This window comes from Sceloporus occidentalis, unplaced genomic scaffold, assembly GCF_023333645.1.
Source record: "Sceloporus occidentalis isolate IW3139 unplaced genomic scaffold, rSceOcc1.0.p SCAF_9, whole genome shotgun sequence".
Classification (NCBI taxonomy): Eukaryota; Metazoa; Chordata; class Lepidosauria; order Squamata; family Phrynosomatidae; genus Sceloporus; species Sceloporus occidentalis.
The window spans coordinates 43,307,375-43,328,838 of record NW_028316989.1 but is presented as its reverse complement, the minus strand read 5'-3'; the positions used below and the strand labels follow the sequence as shown (position 1 = coordinate 43,328,838).

General features: G+C 40.3%; 1 protein-coding gene across 3 annotated transcripts in view; it reads right to left on the bottom strand.

Moving 5' to 3' along the window:
• Window positions 1-21,464, bottom strand: part of LOC149307419 (NT-3 growth factor receptor) — a 366,336-nt gene that overhangs the window by 65,736 nt on the left and 279,136 nt on the right. The window contains exon 13 of one of the 3 annotated variants that reach the window (XM_089539131.1): window positions 17,472-21,191. The exons of the other annotated variants lie outside the window; for them this stretch is intronic. Within the exon in view, the coding sequence (XP_089395257.1) occupies window positions 21,070-21,191 (122 nt within the window). The 3' untranslated portion in view covers window positions 17,472-21,069. Of the gene's footprint in view, window positions 1-17,471; window positions 21,192-21,464 lie in introns of those variants that run through there. 3 annotated transcript variants of the gene reach the window in all.

Sequence of the window (21,464 nt, the reverse complement as noted above, 5' to 3'; positions counted from 1 at the left end):
TCCATTTTTAAAAAAATAAAGAATTTAGGGCTTCATCCAGAATGGCCTAACCTTTATTCTATGATACACTAGCACTTGTGATCCAAATAGGCCATTATGCTAGTAATATAAATCCTGACTTTAGTAACTGTTGTATAGCACATGGGACAAGAGAGCCAGTGTAGTCATGTGTTTTGAGCATTGGACAATGACTTTGGGGAGAAGGGTTCAAATCCCCGATCGGCCATGAAAACCCATTGGGCAACCTTGGCCAAGTCGCATGCTGTCAGCCATAGATGATGACCATAGATGATGGGCAAACCCCCTCTGAAGAAACATGCCAAGAAAACCCTGATAGGTTTGCCTTAGGGTTGCCATATGTCGGAAATGACTTGAAAGCACACTACACACACATAAGACAAAACAAATACGCTTCTCCTCACCACAAGATGGCAAGCTTGGGAGTTTTGTTGAATCTTTGTTGTCAACCTTGGTGTCCATTACATAATTCCATTTTAACTGACATGGTAACATCCCACAAAATCCTGGGATTGTCAGTTTTGGGAGAGGCATTTAGAATTCTTACCTAGAGAGCTCCAGTGCCTTTGCAAATTACACACCCCAGGAGTCCATTGGCAATTGCAATGGCAGTTAAAACAGAACACAACACTCTATTTTTGTAGTGTGAATGGGGCTTTGGAGAGATTTGACACATTCTCAGGGCTATTCCCCCCCCCCCCCCCCCCGTATGTCTCTAAAATGCCAAAGAGAGAGAGAAAGAGAGAAGAAAAGCATGACAACTATTCCCATACTGAGTAAATGACTAAAAGCAGAAGGAATGGAAGGGCTGATTGTGTTTTTCTGATCTACCAACTTGTCCTTTTGTGCAGTCTTTGTGTTTGGACGAGTAAAGGTGACACTAGCTTGGAGAAAATAGTTTTGTTGGTTGGTTGGTTTGCAAATTGTGGAAAACACAAAGGGAGGGAGGCAGGGACACACTGAATCTTGATCCCACAATGAAGGATCTCTTCAGGAGAGTCTCCTCTACAGACTGTCTCACCATGCCAAGGCAGTGGCATGGTTTTCTTTCACACCCGTCTCCTCTCTCACACCCGCATATATACATGTAACCTTGTCCATCACATTCTTTCACCCTTTCAAAGGCTGCTACACTTAAGTTTACCCCTTTACCCCTAAGTGAAGCATAAACGTTTTGAAAGGGCATGGGCCAAATGCCAGGAAAGCAAGCTGTGGGCACAGGAGAGCATCAAATTAGCTCCTGCATGCAATAAAAATTTAAAACTCCTATACTTATTTCTAGTAGAGGATGGTACATCAGTTCACAGCATCTTTGCGAAAGGAAGGGAAGAATTGCAAAAAGAAAAGGTGAAGGGTGCATGCGTGTGAATATGGGTATCAGACTTGGCAGAGGGAACACAACTCTACCAGCTTAAAAATCTAACACCATTAATAATGAAATCTTCCTCTCCTCAGACCCTCAGCCTTCTCCACACTTCTGACATCTGGTTTCATCTTTTTGCTAATAAATGATTCATGGGTTTCCTTTTTTATTTTTAAAAATCTCACTCTCTCTTTTCTAAAAGATCACTAGCCATGTCAGAAGAAGGATGGGAGGCAGGCCCCCCAGAGTGTCTTTCATTGCCCAGCTTCTTCTTGAGCCAAGGCTAGATTCTTCCGTGGGGAATGAACCCATATACACACACCCCTCTAACATTTATTTTCTGACATTTCAGACTATTTGTCAGGCAGAGCTGCCTTCCTGAGATCAAAGATGGAAAAGCTTGCTGTTCAGCATTACATCGCTCTGTCTATCTGTGGCAAAGGAAATCAGCTGTGTCCATCTTCACAGCTCCCTTATTTCCATAATAGCCACAAAGGCAAAATTACCTTTTTTTTAATGCCAAGCCCTGGAACGTCTCTCTGCTTCCTCTGTACAAGTATGTATATGGAACATCAACCAAACACAATACTGCACTACACTGTTATAGCATTATCTTTCCACTTTCACTGCTACAGCTGCCTTCTGTGGAATCAAGGGATTTGCAGTTTAGGGAGGAACATTTATAATTCTCAGCCAGAGAGCTCTTAAGCCTCTCCAAACTGCAAACCCCACAGGAGGCAGCCATCGCAGTAAACATGGAATAACAGTGCTATAGCAGTGTAGTGTGGTATTGTTTTGTTTCTGTCAAACATTCCTTCCCATTTCTACAGTCATGCATGCTGTGTGCCTTCAAGTCATTTCTGACTTAGGGCAACCCTAAAGTAGACCTATCACAGGATTTTCTTGGCAAGATTTGTTCAGAGGTGGTTTGCCACTGCCTTCTCTGGAGGCTGAGACCATGTGACTTGCCGAGTGGGTTTCATGGCCAAGCTGGGAATCAAACACTAGTCTCCAGAATCATAGACCCACGCTCAAACTGCTACAACATGTTGGCTGTCTTCTACAAGCATAATCTAGAATAATATGTCTCTCTCTCTCTGTGCACACATACATGCATGTGGCATCATTCCAATACCATGAAACCTAGACCCCAAAGATGTTGCATGCTTTGTAAGGGAGCCCAGAGGGTATACATTCCAGCAGAGCTTCACTAGAGGTGTGCAGGAGATGTGGACCACACCAGGTGACACCTCAGAGAAGAGTGTCACATGGTGAGCTGTTGGGCAGGGGCTGCTTTCCAGGTCTGGTACTTCAGCTGGCCAGGTAGGAGAATGAGTCCCCTCCTTTTCCCACCTGGCCAACCGCTCCACTTGACCTGGAAAGTTTAGCGATCACTAGTGGGACTGGGCTGCCTTCCAAGTGTGTGGCGCAGTGCAGCACAGAAGGGGTGTCATCATGGCACTCCACCGTGCCTATGATGCCCCTTCCAGGATGCTGAAAAAAAGCTAATTTTTGTGGCTTCTGTTTGTGTCATCCAGGGGCCACGGTGTGCAGTTGCCACAGCCCCAATCCAGGGCAAAAAGGGGCAGCTGCGTGTCGCTTGTCTGTATAGCCCCTGAGTTATTAGGTGGCAGGCACCAAGTTTCTCAGAAATAAGAGCGGTCCTCAAGATCAGGGGCTTCGCAAGAGCAGGAAACTTTGATGTTTGGTCCAAAACCTTGCACTTGGTTTCAGATAGGGAATTTGAGGAATGACTATTTAAAACCTCACGTCTCACATTGTGAACAACATATGTCCCGCCTCTGTGTAACCCAGCTGTCTATGAAACCTTGCTTATCCCCCCATCCCACACCTTTATCTATCTATCTACAAAATGAGAATTGTGCTACTTGAAATGTAGGTGGACAAATTGACATGGGATGGGGAAAAGCGCAGAAAAACTATTTAAAAGGTGCATTTGCCAAGTTTCCCAGTTCTGAGGGTTTTTTTTTTTTTTTTACTTAAATTCTACTTAAGCAATGTCTGCTTATAACATCAGTTGGTCTGGATTCCCAGTTTTGATTAAAAGAAGGATTGAGGATTACATTATTTAAAATATCGTGAGACACTCAAGGGACAGGACTGGAGGTCTCCAGCAAAGAAGTTAAAATAAAAAGATTATACTGAAGTAAAGCGGTGGAAATGTGGAAAAGAGGTTTATGGGGAGTACACAAAGTTTCTGTACAAACCATCAGCTCAGTCTCCCTTACTGTGCTGAACTTTAATTATATCCCCTGAGAAAGTGAAACCAACAAGCCTAGTTAATAAATCTAAGTTGGGAAATTTGATGGTAATGACATTAGAATTGAGTGGGATAAAATTAGATTGTCTCGTGCAAATAAGCCAGCAGAAAATGGCCTCCGCTTCAACATCTAAAATATCTTTGGCCCTAAACTACATTCAGTCTGGTAGAAATTGATATTTTGGATGTGCCGGACAGCATTGTATCTTTCTAGAAATAAATTGTCCGCTTAAATTAAATGTTGATGATGTAATACATATAATGTTTCTTCATAGCATATAATGCAGGCATGTTCCATGGTTAGCCCCTTTTAGATTAGATGCATTACAGTATATTCTATTTGTATTAGAACAACTTGCTTATCCCCATATCTAGTTCTGCAATATGGCTACTGTACAGATTTTTATTTTCTCACCCCACACACGAATCTTCAGTTCAAAGCCATAGAAGAAAAGACACTCACACTATGCTTTAGAAGCCACAATGTCCCCTTCCTTTCAAGGTGCAAATGGTTCCCAACTCACCTCCATCTTTTGGGAGCATTCCTTCCTCAGTGCTTTCCAACATTCGATTGATGTCAGACAAGATAATTCAGTCAGAAGTGAACGGTAGCGGTTTCAAGGAGCACCCTCCCTCCGTTACTTACAGAAATATGAGAAAATGCACTGTAACAACTCTGGCCACTGATTAATTTAGCTTAGTATAATGTATGTGGGGAACCGTAAACCTTGGGGCCAAATCTAGCCTTCTGAGTTATCTTTGGCAGATCTCAGGGCCTGGGCCTGCATCTCCAGTTTTCATGGGTCATCTAAGCAGAGAATGTGTGTGTTAATTCTTCAGTTTTGGTGGACTCACCTCCAAGCAAGAGGAAAGGGCTGTATGCAAATCTCCAGCTCAGCCAGCAAAGCTGCAGCTTACTACAGTTTGCAAGCTGTAATTGATTTCTTGCTACAATTTGCAAAGCCTCTTCAGTGGGTCTATATAATTACCATTAGATTCCCTTTGAGTTGTTATAGTGCCAGGGATCACCTTCTGGTCAGTTCTGCATCCAGCTTCTGACTAGAAGCAAGTAAGATAGGTTACCTGCTCTTTATTCCATCTCTCTATGGAAGTGAGGTGGAATAATCCCCTCATTTCACCTTGATCTGGTGCTAATATTTCCCTTAACTAAGATTTCTCTCTTAATTTCAAAATAGGAAGATATATTCTGTGTATGTGTGTGTATTGAAATTACAAACTGCAAGCAACAGTGTTGGTACTTTAATTACAATACTTAATGGCATGACCAAAGGCCCTCTCTATGGAGATTATCACACACAGATCGGATAGGGATGGGATTGCTCCCCTGTCCTTATCCTGTCCATGACAGCAATTGTGTGAAAGCTTTTCATAACATAGTGATGATCCTGTCATTATCCTGTCATTGAAGCGGTATTGCATTAACATGAACTCCTGTTAATGCAAAATGCCAGGCAATGCCACTTCAATGATGCGGCAATAATGCAACAATGACAGGATCAGGGTATTGTCATATGAAAGTCTTTCACAGGATCACTTTCACTCATGCTTTCCAAATGGGGTAATGTCCTTCACCAGGTCTTTCGCCAAGTTACATAGCTCTTCCCATCCTTTAAGAGAGGAGCTGTCCATGTGTGTTCTAATATGTTCAAAGAAAAAATGGTACTAATTCATGCAATGTGCTTTCAGTAACCCACTCACATAGGACACAGTATTATTTCACTTCTCTACTAACTCTCAGTCTAGGTGATCAAAAGCAAGGCCATTCTGATCATATTTTTTCTTCTTCATCTGTTAATGATTTACTCACCTGACATTGTTTGGAACAGTATCCTGAATGGCCTGTGGCTTAAGGCTGTCATCTGTATTCCATCCAAAATCAATACTCAAAATAAGCCTTGCATTCATTGCTTATCCAAAACTCACACAGGAAGCAAAAATGAACATTGGTATTTTGCAACAGAGCCTTCATTTCCTCTGTTGGAAAGCTCATTGTTTGCCAGTTGTCATTTGCAAATTTATAATTCCCTATTTGCCATCCATTATTTCAATATTTAAGTAATGCAGGCTTGACAGCCATAAGGTATGCTACTAGTTAGTTAAATATTAAAAAAGAATGGCTTGGGAAGTCATGAATTATTGCAAAGTCACAAAGCACAGCTCACAAATTGTGCATTTACAAGCCTAGGGCATTTACAGTGGGTCTCTAAGCTGATTTAACAGCAGTCCTTTCAAAATTAATTTAGATTTGACTCAGTACTTTGGAACAAGACAGGATAATAGTGATGATCATCATCATCATAATAGAAAACCCACACCAACCCCGCTTAGAACCACTGCTTCTGATGGCCAGTCATTCCACTCCTAGCAGCTTTGTTCTGCAGAGAGCTATAGGCCTTGAACATTCAACTAGCATTCATTGGCCACAAGAGGGAATACCCTTGATATCACCCAAACAACTGTCCAAGAGCTTGTTCGTTGACTCTGAAATTGTTGGAGGGGATACCCGAGTTCCCACTGGAATCTACCCATATAAAACCTCCACAGTGATTCTACTGTCTGAGAAGTACATCTCTTGAATGAAAACCAAGCGGCCACTGTTTCTGCTGCATCCATGAAATGAACAGCCAATGGGCCAATCCATTTGGGAGCAAAATGGGACCATACACACACACACACACACACACACACAAGCTGAGGCATTTAAAGTACATGACAATTTTAGCCCCCTGAAAGAAGGCAGACAGCTAAAATACTCTGAAAGCACCAGATCGCAAATGAACTTGGCAACCTAAACCTGGTTAATATTTGGATGGAGGACTGCCAAATAAAACCAAGTGCTGTAGGCTATAGTTCAAAAGAAGGCAATGGCAAACCAACTCTGAGTATTTCTTGTCTAAGAAAACCCTATGAAATTTGTGAGGTTATCATAAGTCAAGAGACTACTTCAAGGTACAAATAGCTAGAAAAAAAAGATGGTAGAATGATTTCAGATTGGTAGCTGAAAACTGGACATAGTGATTGTAGTCTCAGGGCAGGGCTTAATTCCTGCACTGTCCATTCTGAACTCTTACTGACTGGAACCTACAATGTTTAAATGCTGTTGATTATAAATTCTACACCGATTCTTTTAAGATAGAGGCAACATCAAGTAGTGACTATGTGTTTCTCACTGGCAGACATTCAACAGATTCAGGTGAGAGCATTCCTCTTGTTTTAAGTCTCATGTACTTCTCTTGGGTAAACAATACTGAGAGAAGGAAAGCACCTCTTCTGCTTATGTAAGCTAAGGCTGGAAATGTATGAACCTTTAAACAAAGAAATAAGCAAAAATAATGAAAAATGGAACCATGACTCCTTTTGTTGATCTCTTTCACACATTTTCCTCATCTCCTTCAGGCTTACTTTATAGCTTTACCATTGGATGTAGTACACTTTATCCCTTCCTAACGCTTGAGCTTAACCTGATGCATTGACAGATTGCACAGATCAAAATGAAGGAAGAATACTCAGCTCATGAATACTCAACCAGTTTATGGTTGTTTACAGTTACTCAAAGCTTGTTGGGAACCTTAACCTCCCTGCCTTCCAGACCTCTAAAACAGAAAATTATAAAAGGCAGAAAAGAAAAGGTGGGACTTTGGGGAAGATGGATCAGCATTGTCACTAACAAATGCTTTTAAATTTGGCTTGTACTTTTGCACCAAGGAAGATCCACAATTTTGGATTTAACCAGATAGGGTAGGAAGGTATAATTCAGAACCTTGGATTAATAATAAATCAAAGAACTGTAGTACTGGAAAGGATCCAGGGCTGATCTAGTCCACAATCCCCTGCCACTGCATAAATCCCGATCTAAGGCATCCCTGACAGCAAGCCATCTAACATCTGTCCAAAAATCTCTGAAGAAGAGCCCACCTTCTGCTGAGGTTGTCCATTCAATTCTTAAACAGCTCCAGTCATCAGGAGTTTCTTCCTAATATTTACATGAAATTTACTTTCTTGTAATCCTTGTAATTTGAATTCAATAGAATCCTGTCCCTCAGAGCATCAGAAAACATGTTTAGTCCTCATTGCAAATGACAGCTATTCACATATTTAAAGATGATTATCCCATCACTCCTCCATCTTCTAGAGGTGAATCATACCTAAATCCCTTACCTCATTCTTCATATGTTTTGCTTTCCAGACCCTTTACTGTTTGGTCACCCTTCTCTGGACACATTCCACCTGGCTAATATCCTCTACAAACTATAGTGCCAGAACTGGCACAGTATGCCAGGTGAGGGCTGACCAAAGCAAAAAGTGTGGCACTATTGGTTTCTTTGATTTTGGTCACTAGACAGTCAGCCCTTCATATCCACAGATTCTTTATGCATGAACTGAACCATCCAAGAATTGAAAATATTTTTAAAAATATATAAATTCCCCAAAACAAATCTGGATTTTGCCATTTTATTTAGGGGACACCATTTTACTACGCCACTGTATTTCATGGGACTTGAGTTTCCATGGATTTTAGTATCCACATGGGATCCTGGAACTAAACCCCAGTGGATACCAAGGGCCAACTGTGCTTCTGTTTATGCATTCTTGAATTTCACTGGGCTTTTTCTTTGAGCCACATCATAGCATCACACTCCTATTTATAATTAATTAATTAGAAATAATATAATAATTATATAATTAATTATAATTATAAATAATTATAAATAATAATTGTAAGCCACTCTGATAGCCTTTTGGGCTGAAGAGTGGGGTATAAATAGCATAAATAAATAAATAAATAAATAAATAAATAAATAAATAATATTTAGCTTCTGATTGACTAAGAGTCCTCAGTCCTTTTCATATCTACTGCAGTTAAACCCAGTGCCACCCATTTTATGTCTGTGAATCTGATTTTTTTCCTGTCATAATACCTTATTAAAGTACCTTCCATTTATTCCTGTTGAAATAAATTCTGATAGTTCTGGCTTAGTTATCCAATCTTTTAAGGTTGTCTTGAATCACAATTCTTTCTTTCCAGATTTTATCTCCCTCTTTGGCTTCATTTGTAAATTTAGTGAGTGTGCCCTCTGTTCTGTCATCCAAATAATTTATAAAGACATTGAACATAACTAAGATCAGGACCGAACCTTGCAGCACTCCACTTTTCACTTCTCTTCAGGATGCAAGGAACCATCGGTGCACCTCCTTTCAGTTTGGTCTGCCAACCAGCTTCAAATCCACTTAATAATAGCATTGTCCATATCATATTTTACCAGCTTGTCTGCAAGAATATCGGGGGGGGGGGTGTCTAGATTTACTACATCCACATCATTTATCGTTCTATTGTAATGCTTTTAAAAAGAGAGGAAAGAGTAGTTTAAAATGACTTGTTTTTGAGACATCGACACCGGCTCTTAATAATCACAGTATTCCTTTTTAAGTGCTCACAGACCAACTGTCCAATTATTTGGTTTGCAATTTTTTGACATTATCGACGTCAAGCTGTTCGGGTCCTCCTCTGTCCCCCGTTTAAAACAGGAGAACAACATTCACTTACCTCCAGTCTAGAAGGACCTCACCTGTTTTCAAAACATCCTCAAAGATTACAGACACAGACTCTAAGATTACATGTGAGAGTTCCTTTAGTGCCCTTGGATGCAGTTCAGTTGTACAAGGGATGTAATTCTTGGCTAATTTTCTTCTCAGAGGATGCAATGAGTAATTTTAGCAATTTTCTTCCCACTGCAAGAAAGTCTTTTTAAAAATTGAATCGTTTCTGAAAACTATTTGCAATGTGTGACTTGCGCTGTGCAAAATTCACATGGAGTTGTTTTGGGTAGATAACTATTTTCTGCTCTGAAAAGACAATGTTTCTGCATTGTTCAGAAAATGCTGCTTTCTTGTTCAGAATTTACTGTTTTCTGCACAAAAGAGCTACCCATGAATTTTGGGTTGGCTTAGTCTCAGATTACAATGTCTGGGTCTAACCAGTCCAGCTTTCTTCTTATCAAGGTTTCTCAACTATCAAGCAAAATATTCTTCAACCATTTTATGAGTATTTTGGAATACCTTTTTCCCTCTCGAATCTGGACCCTGAGATCTGTATTCATTTAAAGTACCTAAGTGTTCCAATATTACTTCTTTACCTATTTCAGGATGCAATCCCTTCACTGCATATTGATTGTATTTCCACCAAATTCAGCACTGTTTACTTTGGGATGAAAATACTAGACAAAATATGTGGTGAACAGTTCTCCTTTCCTTTTGTCACCTGTTAGTATTTCTCCATATTTTCTATGCAGGAGACCTTCTTCCTCTTTTTCTTTGTTCTTCCATTTAATTCAAACATATCTCAAAAACCCCATTTTCCTTATTTGAAGCCTTTCTTGCAAGCCTGAGCTCATTCAAAGCTTGAGGCATTCTGACCTTCTCCTTGTAAATACTGTCTATTCATTTGCACTTTTCCTTTGTGATTTGCCCCTTCTTCCCTTTGTTAAATAACTTAAGATGGCAAAGCAATGAGAGGTAATTTAAAAAGTATTTAGAATAGATATTCCTTTACTTCCTGCCCTTTCTCCTTCTTTCTGTTCTTGTGCCTCATTGGGCTTTATCACATACAGCTTTTAAACAAAGACAAACCTCCTCTGAATGAATCTTGCCAAGAAAGATAGGGTCACCACAGGGTTGCCATAAATCAGAAATGACTTGCAAACAACAACTATAATCGGATAATAGTGTTTTTTGGCAATATCTGTCACATGATGCTGTCACCCTCTTGTCACTCCCTTGCCTTCAAAACATGGTTAGCCCACACCTTGCCATTGACAGGGAAAACCCATCAATAAGCTCCCAAACATGCCAGTATAGCACTAATTCTCAGGTGCAATAAGTTATCTCTGTGGCAGTTCTGGGATTGTGCAGCCATGTGGTGCCAATATCTCCTTCTCTTCCCCCATCCTTCCTTCCCTTTACTAGTCCAGAACAGTCTGTTGTTGTTGTTTTCTTGCTTTGCTTCCCATTTATTTATTTATTTATTGAACTGCATTAGCACAACTCCAGATTTGCATTAAAACATGCACACACATGCACACATATACACAAACCCAAAAGATCAGCAACAGCCTAGTTGCACTATAGATATGGATATTTTTTTGCAGTTGTATTCATTTGCATTTCTAAGAATGCACATTACTTGTGAGTTCTTTGTTTCTTGGAAACAGCCTGAAAGTCTCACAAATGGGTAAATATTGAGGTGATGCAACACTTTTCTCACAAGAAGTCGTAAGAGATGTATGACTGCTCCATTCATTCAAAGTCCAGCAATATTACTTTTTTTCTGTATTTGAATTTAGTGCAAATGTCATTCCCTAAGAGGATAGGATAGTAAGAACCTTCCAACTCAAGTCCCACAGAAGAATTCTGACTTCATATAACTGCAAACAATAAACAATAGGCTTTCAGTATGTAGAGCTGCAAGAACTGTCAAGAAATGTAGGTGTTCTTGAGAAATAAAAACATGTACTCCTAAATACAAACAGTAATATTATATCTCTTGTTGTTTTGTTGTCCCCAATTGCAAATAGCAACTCTGGAAGAGAGGACCAAATTCATTGTTAAGTAAGTTAGTATCATAGGACTTTCTGAGTCAGCATGATACAATGGAAAAATGGAAAACCATAAGACACTGTGTCCTATGTTCTTGAATTCTAATTCTATGCCAGACCTCTGAGTGTGGAGCGGTACAAACATAAAATGAGTGATTTCATATTATAGAAAAGTTACAACTCAAATCTGGACTCTGGTAAAGCAATAGTAGTCAAAGGGATTTGGAAACAGTGTGGGTTCAACCAGTGAACTTCGCTGGTCAAGTAAATCCCAGTTGATATCAGTCCATCATTAGTATAACAGTAGTGGCGCAATTATAGCACTTATGCTGATTTCATGTAAATGCACATATAAAACCAGTTAATACATTGACAGTTTATTACCAGGGAGCACTAGTGCCACAGTGGTTATATGCCAGTACTGCAGCCACAAGGTTGTGAGTTCGATCCCAGAGAGCTCCAGGTTGACTCAGCTTTCCATCCTTTCATAGGTCAGTAAAATATGTGCCCAGCTTGTTGGAAGCAATTACCTAACACATTGCAAACTGCTTAGAGAGTGTTGAGTTCACTATGAAACGGTATAGAAACGTAAATGCTATTGCTATTTTTTACAAGTGCTAACATGTACAATATTGTTTTCATCATGGAGTGGGTGGTGGTCAACAAAAAAAGTGGCTTTTTTAAACTGCAGCTCCCAGAATATATGGACCCTAAAAGTAACATTTCCAAGGCTGTATCCACACTGCAGAAACAATCCAGTTTGGCACCACTTTAACTGCCATGGCTCAGTACTATGGAATTCTGGGTGTTGTAGTTTTGTAAGCTATTTAACCTTCTCTGTCAGAGTGCTTTGGTACCACAATACACTACAATTCCCAGGACCCCATAGCATTGAACCATGGCAGGGAAACTCTGTATGTACAAAGAAAAGAGTCTAAACCAAATATCAGTGAGAAATACGGTATCGAAAAGCCAAAAGCCAAAAGGACAAACTGCCTCCTGAGAGTGATGTCTTCATTCTCAGGTGGATGCAACAGTCAGAGGTGCCTGTTATCAGCTTCAGTTGATACGCCAGCTGCGACCCTACCTGGGCCGGGGGGACCTTGAAACAGTGGTACATGCACTGGTAACCTCTCGACTCGATTTCTGTAATGCGCTCTACATGGGGCAACCCTTGTACCAAACTCGGAAGCTTCAATTGGTTCAGAACATGGCGGCTAGACTGGTTACGGGTACCTCCAGAGCCAGTCATATAACACCAGTACTGGAGGACCTACACTGGCTGCCAATTGGCTTCCGGGCGCAATACAAGGTGTTGGTTATAACCTATAAAGCCCTAAATGGCTTGGGCCCAGGGTACTTGGAGGACCGCCTCTCCCCATACAATCCGCCCCGCACTCTCCGGTCGGGTGGGAAACAGCTTTTGAGAGTTCCTGACACGAGATATGTGATGTCTGCACATAGGGCTTTTTCTGCTTCGGCCCCGCAGGCTTGGAACTCTCTCCCTGTTGAGCTCCGCTCAGCCCCCTCCCTAGAGTCTTTTAGAAAAAAACCTAAAGACTCATTTTTTCCGCCTTGCTTTCCCCCATGTCCTTTAATTCCACTCTTCTCCTTTATGCTGTTGTAATTGTAATGTAATGGATGTCTTTGGGGTTATTGCTGTTATTAGTTTTAATGGTTTTAAAAGGTGATTGAATGATGGATATTTTTATTGTTGTATTTTATTGCTTAATGTGGGGGGATTTCTTTTATTGGATTTGTTGTATCATATTTTAACTGATTGTAAACCGCTGTGATCATTGGAATAGCGGTATACAAATAAAGATTCATTCATTCATTCATTCATTCTTGCTCCTTAGGGGCTAATGGTAGACCACCCAAGCTTCCTGGGCCTGATTCCCACTACCTTTTAAACTGGATCACAAATTAGTTTGAACCAGTTCAAATAACCCTGGTTCCCACTTGAATTGATTTGCTGAAGCAATTTGGAGAGGAGAGCTAAGCGCTAGACCCATTTAACCTGCATCTTTTTGATGCTGATGTTTTCCGTGTCTTTTTGGATAAATCGATTCTGCGCAAGTGTGAACCAGATGCAGATCGGAATTGATTTAAATTTTCCCTTTGGCTGGCTGGAAGGGTCCATTTTGAACCAATTCATTTGTGAATATGAACCACAAATGGGTTGTTTTATGGGGGGGAAATGTGATCAGGGCAAACGTAGTGGGAAGAACATTCCGCTGTTGAATCAATCCATCAATTCAAGTCGCAAACTGCTTTTTTTGTAAGTGGGAATGAGGCCCTGGTTTTATTTTCTCCTGTGTCAGCTGTAAAACTACTGGAGCAATATCTACCAAGGTCAGTGCACAAACTTCACCATCCTGAGTTTTCCTCGGAAGTTCTTATGCAAGATCATAGATTGTGGGAGGTTGGTGACAGCAATAGCAATCTTTTGCATGTGACAACTCCTGTCCTCATGAACCAAATGGGGAAAATGTTTCCAACTTGGCATGGCTGACAGGCCATGGAGATTTTCTTAATTACAACCCAGAAAGCCCTCAAGATCCTTCTCTAGTCCATGGAAGCAATGAGGCACAGTTTCTGGGTGACAGGCTTTTACCTTTATTTGTGAGCTACTTTCACTGAGTCCACATTTCTTAGTTTAACGAAACTGTCCTCTACTCTGACAGTGCCTTCCAAGAAATGTTTCAAAGCTCTAACAAGGCCTTAAACAAAAGAAAACCCTGGCAGGAACTTCCTAGGCATCCATAAGTAACAACACACTCTTGAAGACAGCTTCAGGTTTCTTGCAGAACTAAAGTTATTGAAGGAGCAAATAAGCAAGCAAGCCAACAGGAAAACTTTCAGCTATTTCCCCAGCCTTAAAATGGCATGAGGCTGATGTGAGTTGGAGTCTCAAACATGCAGAAGACTATAGGTTCCCTGCCCATTTCAGGACATGGTTACACAAGAGATTCCCACATTGCTTTCACTCCAAAATGGAACAAGTGATATGTGTAAGGATAGAAGAAAAATTAGCTTGGCTTGCATTTTTAATGTGAATTTACTTAATTTTGCACATCCAAATCAACACGCAAGCCAAAATTCAGTTATCTTTTAAACTGTATATTCCCCCAAGTTAAAAGATTTTCTCAGTCAAAGAAATTGCATATATCAAGGAAAAGCACATAGAAAAATGCATTTATTCACCATGTTAAAAATGTATTCTTTTAGAAAAATTGTTCATTAAATGTGTGTGTGTGTGTGTGTGTGTGTGTGTGTGTGTGTGTAGAGAGAGAGATTTATTTATATGCCAGAAAAGCATTTTTCATGCAAACTTATCCATTTACAACCAACCAATCTTAAAAATGGAGAAATTCTCAACATCTGTAATGATACAATCAGAAAAAATGAGAAACTAATTGAAGCTAAAATGGACAGATCCATTCATCCCTGGATAGATGTTATCGAAGAACCCAATGCTTACAGTGGATTAGGTTCAGATCTGGCTGCATGTAACTAGGCTAGGAGAAGCAATTTCCCTGTCCATCCTTTTTCTATAAGACACTGGAAAGTGATACACTAAAGGCCAATTGACAATGATGAAAGGGCTGAGCTATGGTTTGTGTAGGTTTGAAGGATAAAGCACAGTCCTTCTTTTTAGCAAGGCCAATCCAGGATCCAAATCACTACTTTGTGGATTGTGCACATCTTTGTTTAAATATTTTGGTTCTGTCACTGTACCCATTGGATTGGATTCAGATGTACAGTTTGTCTACACTGCAAGCATAGCAGCTCAGTGTATCTATTATGGGTCCATTCCATGCAATCTTAGCATATCTATATTCAGTAGAGGACTTCTGTTTCATAACTATGTAGCAAACCTGACAAAGGGGTTGATGGACAGTGGAACACCAATGAGGGGGTTCTGATGCCCATCAGGCACTCTTGGTGCACATTGGTCTCAATTCATTGACTCCTAGCACCTCTGCTACTAAGTTAGGCACACAAATATTTACATTGTATGAAAGGTCCTATGGGATTTTGACCAATGTTTAAATATTTTGGATGTATTGTTGGCCCATAACGGCTCTCAGTGATGGACAATCCCACCCCTAAGTAGCAAAGTTCTGAATCCTTGTATTAAATGCTCAAACTGCTATAGTGCTATCTTAGTAATGCTAATCAGCTGTCTTGTAATGCAGGCCAGTGTTACCATCCTTATATCAGGAGGCATAAGCCAAGAGATGAAATCTTGCCTAAGACAATACTATTTGTATTTATTTAATGCACCTTTCTCCCTAAATGGGATCCAAGGCAGCTAAGACAACAGAATGAGTTATTAGTTCAAACAGGAACCTCCCATATAAAAGTATATCTTCAAAAGATTTATGCTATATAGTTCTCTTGTCTTCAATATATAGTAACAAGAAGCAACCTTTTATTAAACATGGAGACTCTTGGCAATGGAGAAATAATCCAGGCTGAATCCAAATGGGACAATTAGAGAGCATGGCGTTGGACAACACAATCGGATTTCTATACAACATTTTATATTTTGCAGATGGACTACAAACATAAGTCCTAAATTTGTAATTTGAATACATTACGGGGGGGGAACACAACACATTTTCACAGCTGTATGAAACTCTTCCCTAATGTATTCCAAATGTAGAAGCAGGGATAAGATGTTGGTTAATTAGATTTATATAGTTTCTCATGCTCAAATCTGTTAGTATATAAAATACTCAACATCCTGCATATGCAAGATAGCAAGGTTAGGAATAATCTGGAATTTACTGAAATATATAGGCGAGCTGGGCATCAAGAAGCACAAGATAGAGAGTGTACATTGATCAACACCAACCTTTCCTCTGACAATCAGTTGTGATCCTGTCTAGATTTTAGGAAATACACTCCTAAATTACACAATTACACATATGGTGCAGTTGTGCATGGATACATATTACGCATGTTTGGGCATGCTCATTGGGATGTGTGTGCTCATTGGGACCTTTGCTATCTTGGTCCATTTGTGCAATGTTGCCATTTAACCAAGGAGTCCCTGGCACAATTAATGCACAACTCTACACTATGCAGCCCAGTGGAGGATCTTGGTTAACATTTCTTACACAGACAGAAAAACTCTTCAAGAAATGTTGTTTAAGAAGTCCCAATTATTTTTTAAATCACTGAAAAATGCACAAAAAACTCTCCTAAGTCTAAACCACGCTGCAGAAATAGTGCAGTTTGACACCACTTTGACTGCCATGGCTCAGTGCTATGGAATTCTGGGATTTGTAGTTTGTGGTGTCGCCAGAGCTTTCTGATAGAGAAGGCAAAATATCGTACAAAAAAGCAAATCCCAAGATTCTGTAGGATGGAGCCATGGAAGTTAAAGTGCTGTCAAACTGCATTATTTCTGCAAGACAGATTAGACTCCAATGTGGACAAAATGTGAAAAAAAGACCACTCTTGCAAGCGGAAATGAAATAAATGAAGATTTTGTTCCCAATTACAAACTCTTTAACTATGTGTGCAGTGTTATGTTTTGTGTGTGTGATGCAGGTTACTGAGCACTGTATGTATGGAAAACCACCACAGACTGAACTCTTCAGTTAAAAGTTTCATTTCTCTCTCTCTCTCTCTTGCACACATGCACCAACTTTTCAACAGCCTTTTTGCTAGAATGCCAAAACCACATTTTGTCTATTTCATCAAAGGCTGCACCGTACAGCAAAATGACCAGTCTCCCGCAAAACAGAACAATATATCAGAAGGTTTATCAAGCTGTAGTGTGAAGCCAGAAAAATACTGGTATAAGGTTTCCACAACATAAAGAAACGGTCCCAATTTCTACAATATAAAGAAACAGATACCAAGGTCTCCATAGTCTTGGACAAGCTGTCATATCAACTGCTGAATGGTTACCACGAGCTTCACCCTCTTAACCCATAATTTAAAATGCATGGTACTTTAGCTCACAGTCTGATTAATATATGCAAAAGTGATGCATCCCCTCCCACAATGAGCAAGTAGTCAACCAGTGCAAAGGTTGAGTAGTTGGCACCTTCCGGCAAAGAATTCAGTTTCTCGCAGGCTATTTGGACTCTGCAACAGCAAAAGTAAAAGACACATCCCTGGGAATTTTATTGATTCTTTTTCCTTGAAAAGAAAAGACTCAGTGCAGCAGTTTAATTAGAAAATAAAGTGTTTATTAAGAAACTAGACATCAAAGACCCCTAGAGTCTCTGTGAAAGGGGATGTTCTGATTTTCATAGCACAAAATGATAGACATGGCAAGAGGGAAAGAAATGACTGGGGATGCAGGAGTCTTGGTGGGAAATGAGGTAATGATTTACAATAATCATAATTGGAAACACTTTTTTGTTGTTGTTGTTTCTTAAGACTCACAGCTTAAAGCCACCAATTGCAAGTGCCCAAGGCCTAGTTTCCCATTCCCTCCCCACCCCACCCACATTTTGCATTAAAAAACTACCGGATACTTTCTAGTTGCTCATGTTAGTTCTTCCCGTACTGTGTGTTGTGACAGGACTGCTTGTGTGCTGTGTGAAATAAACCAAATAATTCAAGGCTTGTGTAAATCATCCATAAAAAAGGTTGTTTTCTGATTCTCTGTGTGATTCGTTGGGGAAAGATGGAGTTAGAGCAATCTGCTTCCCCTGTGTGATTTGGAAACATCTGTCACCTTTCTGTCTTAGGGCAACTGGAAAATCCAGATGCAGAAACACAAGCCCAATGCTTTCCTTTATCTGAATACCAGCATATGAAAATGCATGTATGCTAGCCCCACTGCCACTATCCCAGTTTGTCATATGGGGAATAACAACTCTGAACAGGAGAGTACCCCTTTTGCATAGAGGCTCTCCACACAATTGGGGCCCTCACCTGTCAGAGTCTTCCATTGTGTGGAGAGTACTGACAAATAGGGGAGGCTCTTCTATTGAATTCTCCATGTAAGGAGAGTGATATAACTGGGGATGGAGTGCTGCAGGCTGGCTCATATCACTCTTTCTATGTTTACTAAACATGCTAAGATCTTAGGGCTATTATAAGGCTAGAGTAGAAATAACTACCTTTGCAGAAGGCTGCGTGTAGACTCTCTGCATGATATACCATTCTTGGCCTATTCCATCCAATCATAAACGCACGCTCAGAAAACTGACTCACACAGGAACAGTAGCTATGGGCTCTTATGCACAGTCTTAAATCCATCTTAACTAAAGATGAGTGAAAATCTGCACTAGTGTCATCGCCCTGGATTTCAGCTTTGCACGAATGGCTGTGCAAAGTAGAGATATAACCCTGGTTACACAACTGGTTGTGGAAGAGGTTTTGCAACTAGGTGCACAATCAGTTGTGAAATGACTTTGCATACCCACTACACATTAAAAGGTATTGGGCACCACTATCACACTAGGCCAAAAAGTTTTTGCCTTCAACCACTCTAAAAGACCCCGGGGAGGGCTATAGGAGCAAAGTGTGCTTCCAAAAATCTTAATTTTAAAAAAACTATTTCACAGTTGTCCAAAGGCTGGGAAACAGTGGCTGAAATTTGTCACAGTGGGGAGAGCTATAAACTATGTTGATAATATGACAGGGCACTCAGCTTTGAACTGATCTTCAATATGGTTTGGGGAAAAAACACAAGCAAGACAAATGGCTGTATGTAATCCAAGGTAGAGATGAGGCCCACCTACGTTTGCTTCCCAGCGTTTTCTCGACAAAGAAACTTTCAAAATTACATTTTGGCTAATGTTTTGGTTGTCAGTTCTTATTCGATTCCAACTAAGTCAGTCTTTTTTGGTCTTGAGAATGAGGCAAGTGTGTATGTGTCTCCTTTTCTGCTGGTATTTATTTATTTTTGCATTGATACTACAGTTCACCAGGTTATCCGAGCAAACTGGCAAAAGAAGAAATAACACGCTAGATGGTTTTTAGTCAGATCCTCTTCAGAAACTTGTAGTCTATTCAAACAGTTTCTTGGGATCTTCAATGACACCTTTAAAGGTAAAATGCCTTTGCAATGTCTTAGTTTTAAAATTATTTAGTTCTGGTATCTCAGGCTTCACTCTCCCCCAGCCCAAAGAAGTAACTATTCAACTAAGCAGTTATCAAAATTATACAGCTTGGTGGGAACATTTTATGAAGTTCATGGCTCCACCAGTGATGGATTGGAGAGTAGACTGCATAGTTTTCTCTTACTTGTCAGAAACTTTAACATATGTTGGTATGAGAAGCACTGCTTTCCATAAGCATGTCTAGCCTGAATCCTTCAGGGGTGGGAGAGGGACAATATATAATATTGGCCATTCCAGACTAAAAATTCTCATCCGAAGCAAACCACTACTTGAGGGTTGAAATCAAAGTGTGCATACCCCCCCACTCTGCACCACTGGAAAGGTTTCAGGATGTAAGTGAGATGAGAGGAAGAAGAAAAGAATATATTTAGATATATAAATATTGATCCCAGTCTAGAATCAATATTTGTGTTTATGTCAGAGAATAAGCAATGGAATTCTTTTTCTGACCCCCTTACTTGGTCTGTATGCCTTGAGTCAAACATTCGGTGTGCATGACTGAATTATAATACATATTTAACATGGTGACAAATTGAAGATGATGGAATTGGAAGGGGAGATAGGAAGGCACCGTACTGTTGGTTGGCAAATTTGGGATGGAAAGACCCTTCTGTGCCATCCACACTTCTCTCTTTTGTTTTAGACCTGTTGGCATATCAATGACAGGCAATTGTACTCCTCCACAATCCTGGTGTGAAGGCCAGGAAACCCCACCTCCACCTCCACCCCACACCTCCCGTCCCCAGATAAAGCCATTTTACAAGCAGCAGGGAAGAGGCTGGTGTACAAAAATGGAACACTGAGATAGCTGAAGAGAGGCTCTAACACACAAAACACACAAGCACACACAAACAGAAAAATCCTCTTAGGACATTTTGTATCTTAAACAAAGCCACTGACAGCTTTTCCATGGGGTAGAATAGTGGAACCTTCTCGTTGTTGCTTTGAGCATCATTTCTGTGTAACACCTTGGGACTAGGCAGATGGAGGGGTGGAGGACAAGTGGAGTGCAGAGGGGCTGCCTTTGTTCTTACCAAGGATCTTCATTCTGTTAACGCATCTTCTGTATTGTACTCCCCATCTCCTCCTGCTTTGGGGCATTTCCCATGACCTGGCCACCATGGCTGATAGCAGGTGGCCTTAACAGAATCTGGTGATGTCGCAAGGACTCCAAGTGGGGAGGACCACAACCAAAGTTGCTGGACTTGGGTTGATTGATTTGGGGGTTTTCTTTAAAAAAGCAATGTGTAACTTTAGGATGACTCCATCGAGGTTCCATCTCCTTATACTTTGGGGTGTTTGTTTTAAAAAAGATCGTTGCTCTGCTTTGTTCTTGTTGTGCCTTGCAGGAACACCATGACCAATGGAGGAAAAGAACATAGTGGCCAACAGAGGAGAAGAACAACCCTGTGATCTGGTGACAGGAATAATAATAATATTAATAACCCCTTGGTCTTTCCAACATGGCGTAGACTGTGGTCCAGTCCCACAGGTTGGTAGCATTGATCCACATTACAGACCACGCTCTCCCACTGTGTCCTGTGATTCTCAGAGGGCACAGCAAACAAAATTCATGTAAGGACAAAAAAACCTTTCCAGGAGGTTTTCGGTTTGAAATATTTTTTGTATCTTTCGCCTTTTTTTGTTTTTGTTTTTGCATTGTTGTTTATGGGTGTTTTTTTGTTTTGTTTTGTTTTAAAAGCCATGACGTCCTTTGCTGAAATAAACACTGACATCCTCAACATAAATGCCATGATGGTTAAGAGGATTAGAATGTCCAGGAAGGGTTATTGGATTCAACATAATTTCTCTGAAACCTAAAGCGGGGAAAAGGGATGAAGGAGTTGGGGAAAGAAGAGAGGGGAGAAGGGAGGAAAAAGGGGAAAAATAAAGTAACCCCACAAAACAAAGTTCCAAACTAGAAAAGAACAGTGAGATAGTAACACAGATATATATAAATATATATATTGAAATAACTGAAAGGGATAAAATCTTCCAACTGGCTGCAGTTGGGTTATATTTCTGCTGCCTTCTAGACTCCTATTTGTCCTGCACCCAGATTAAAAGAAAAGAAAATGTTGCATTGCAGA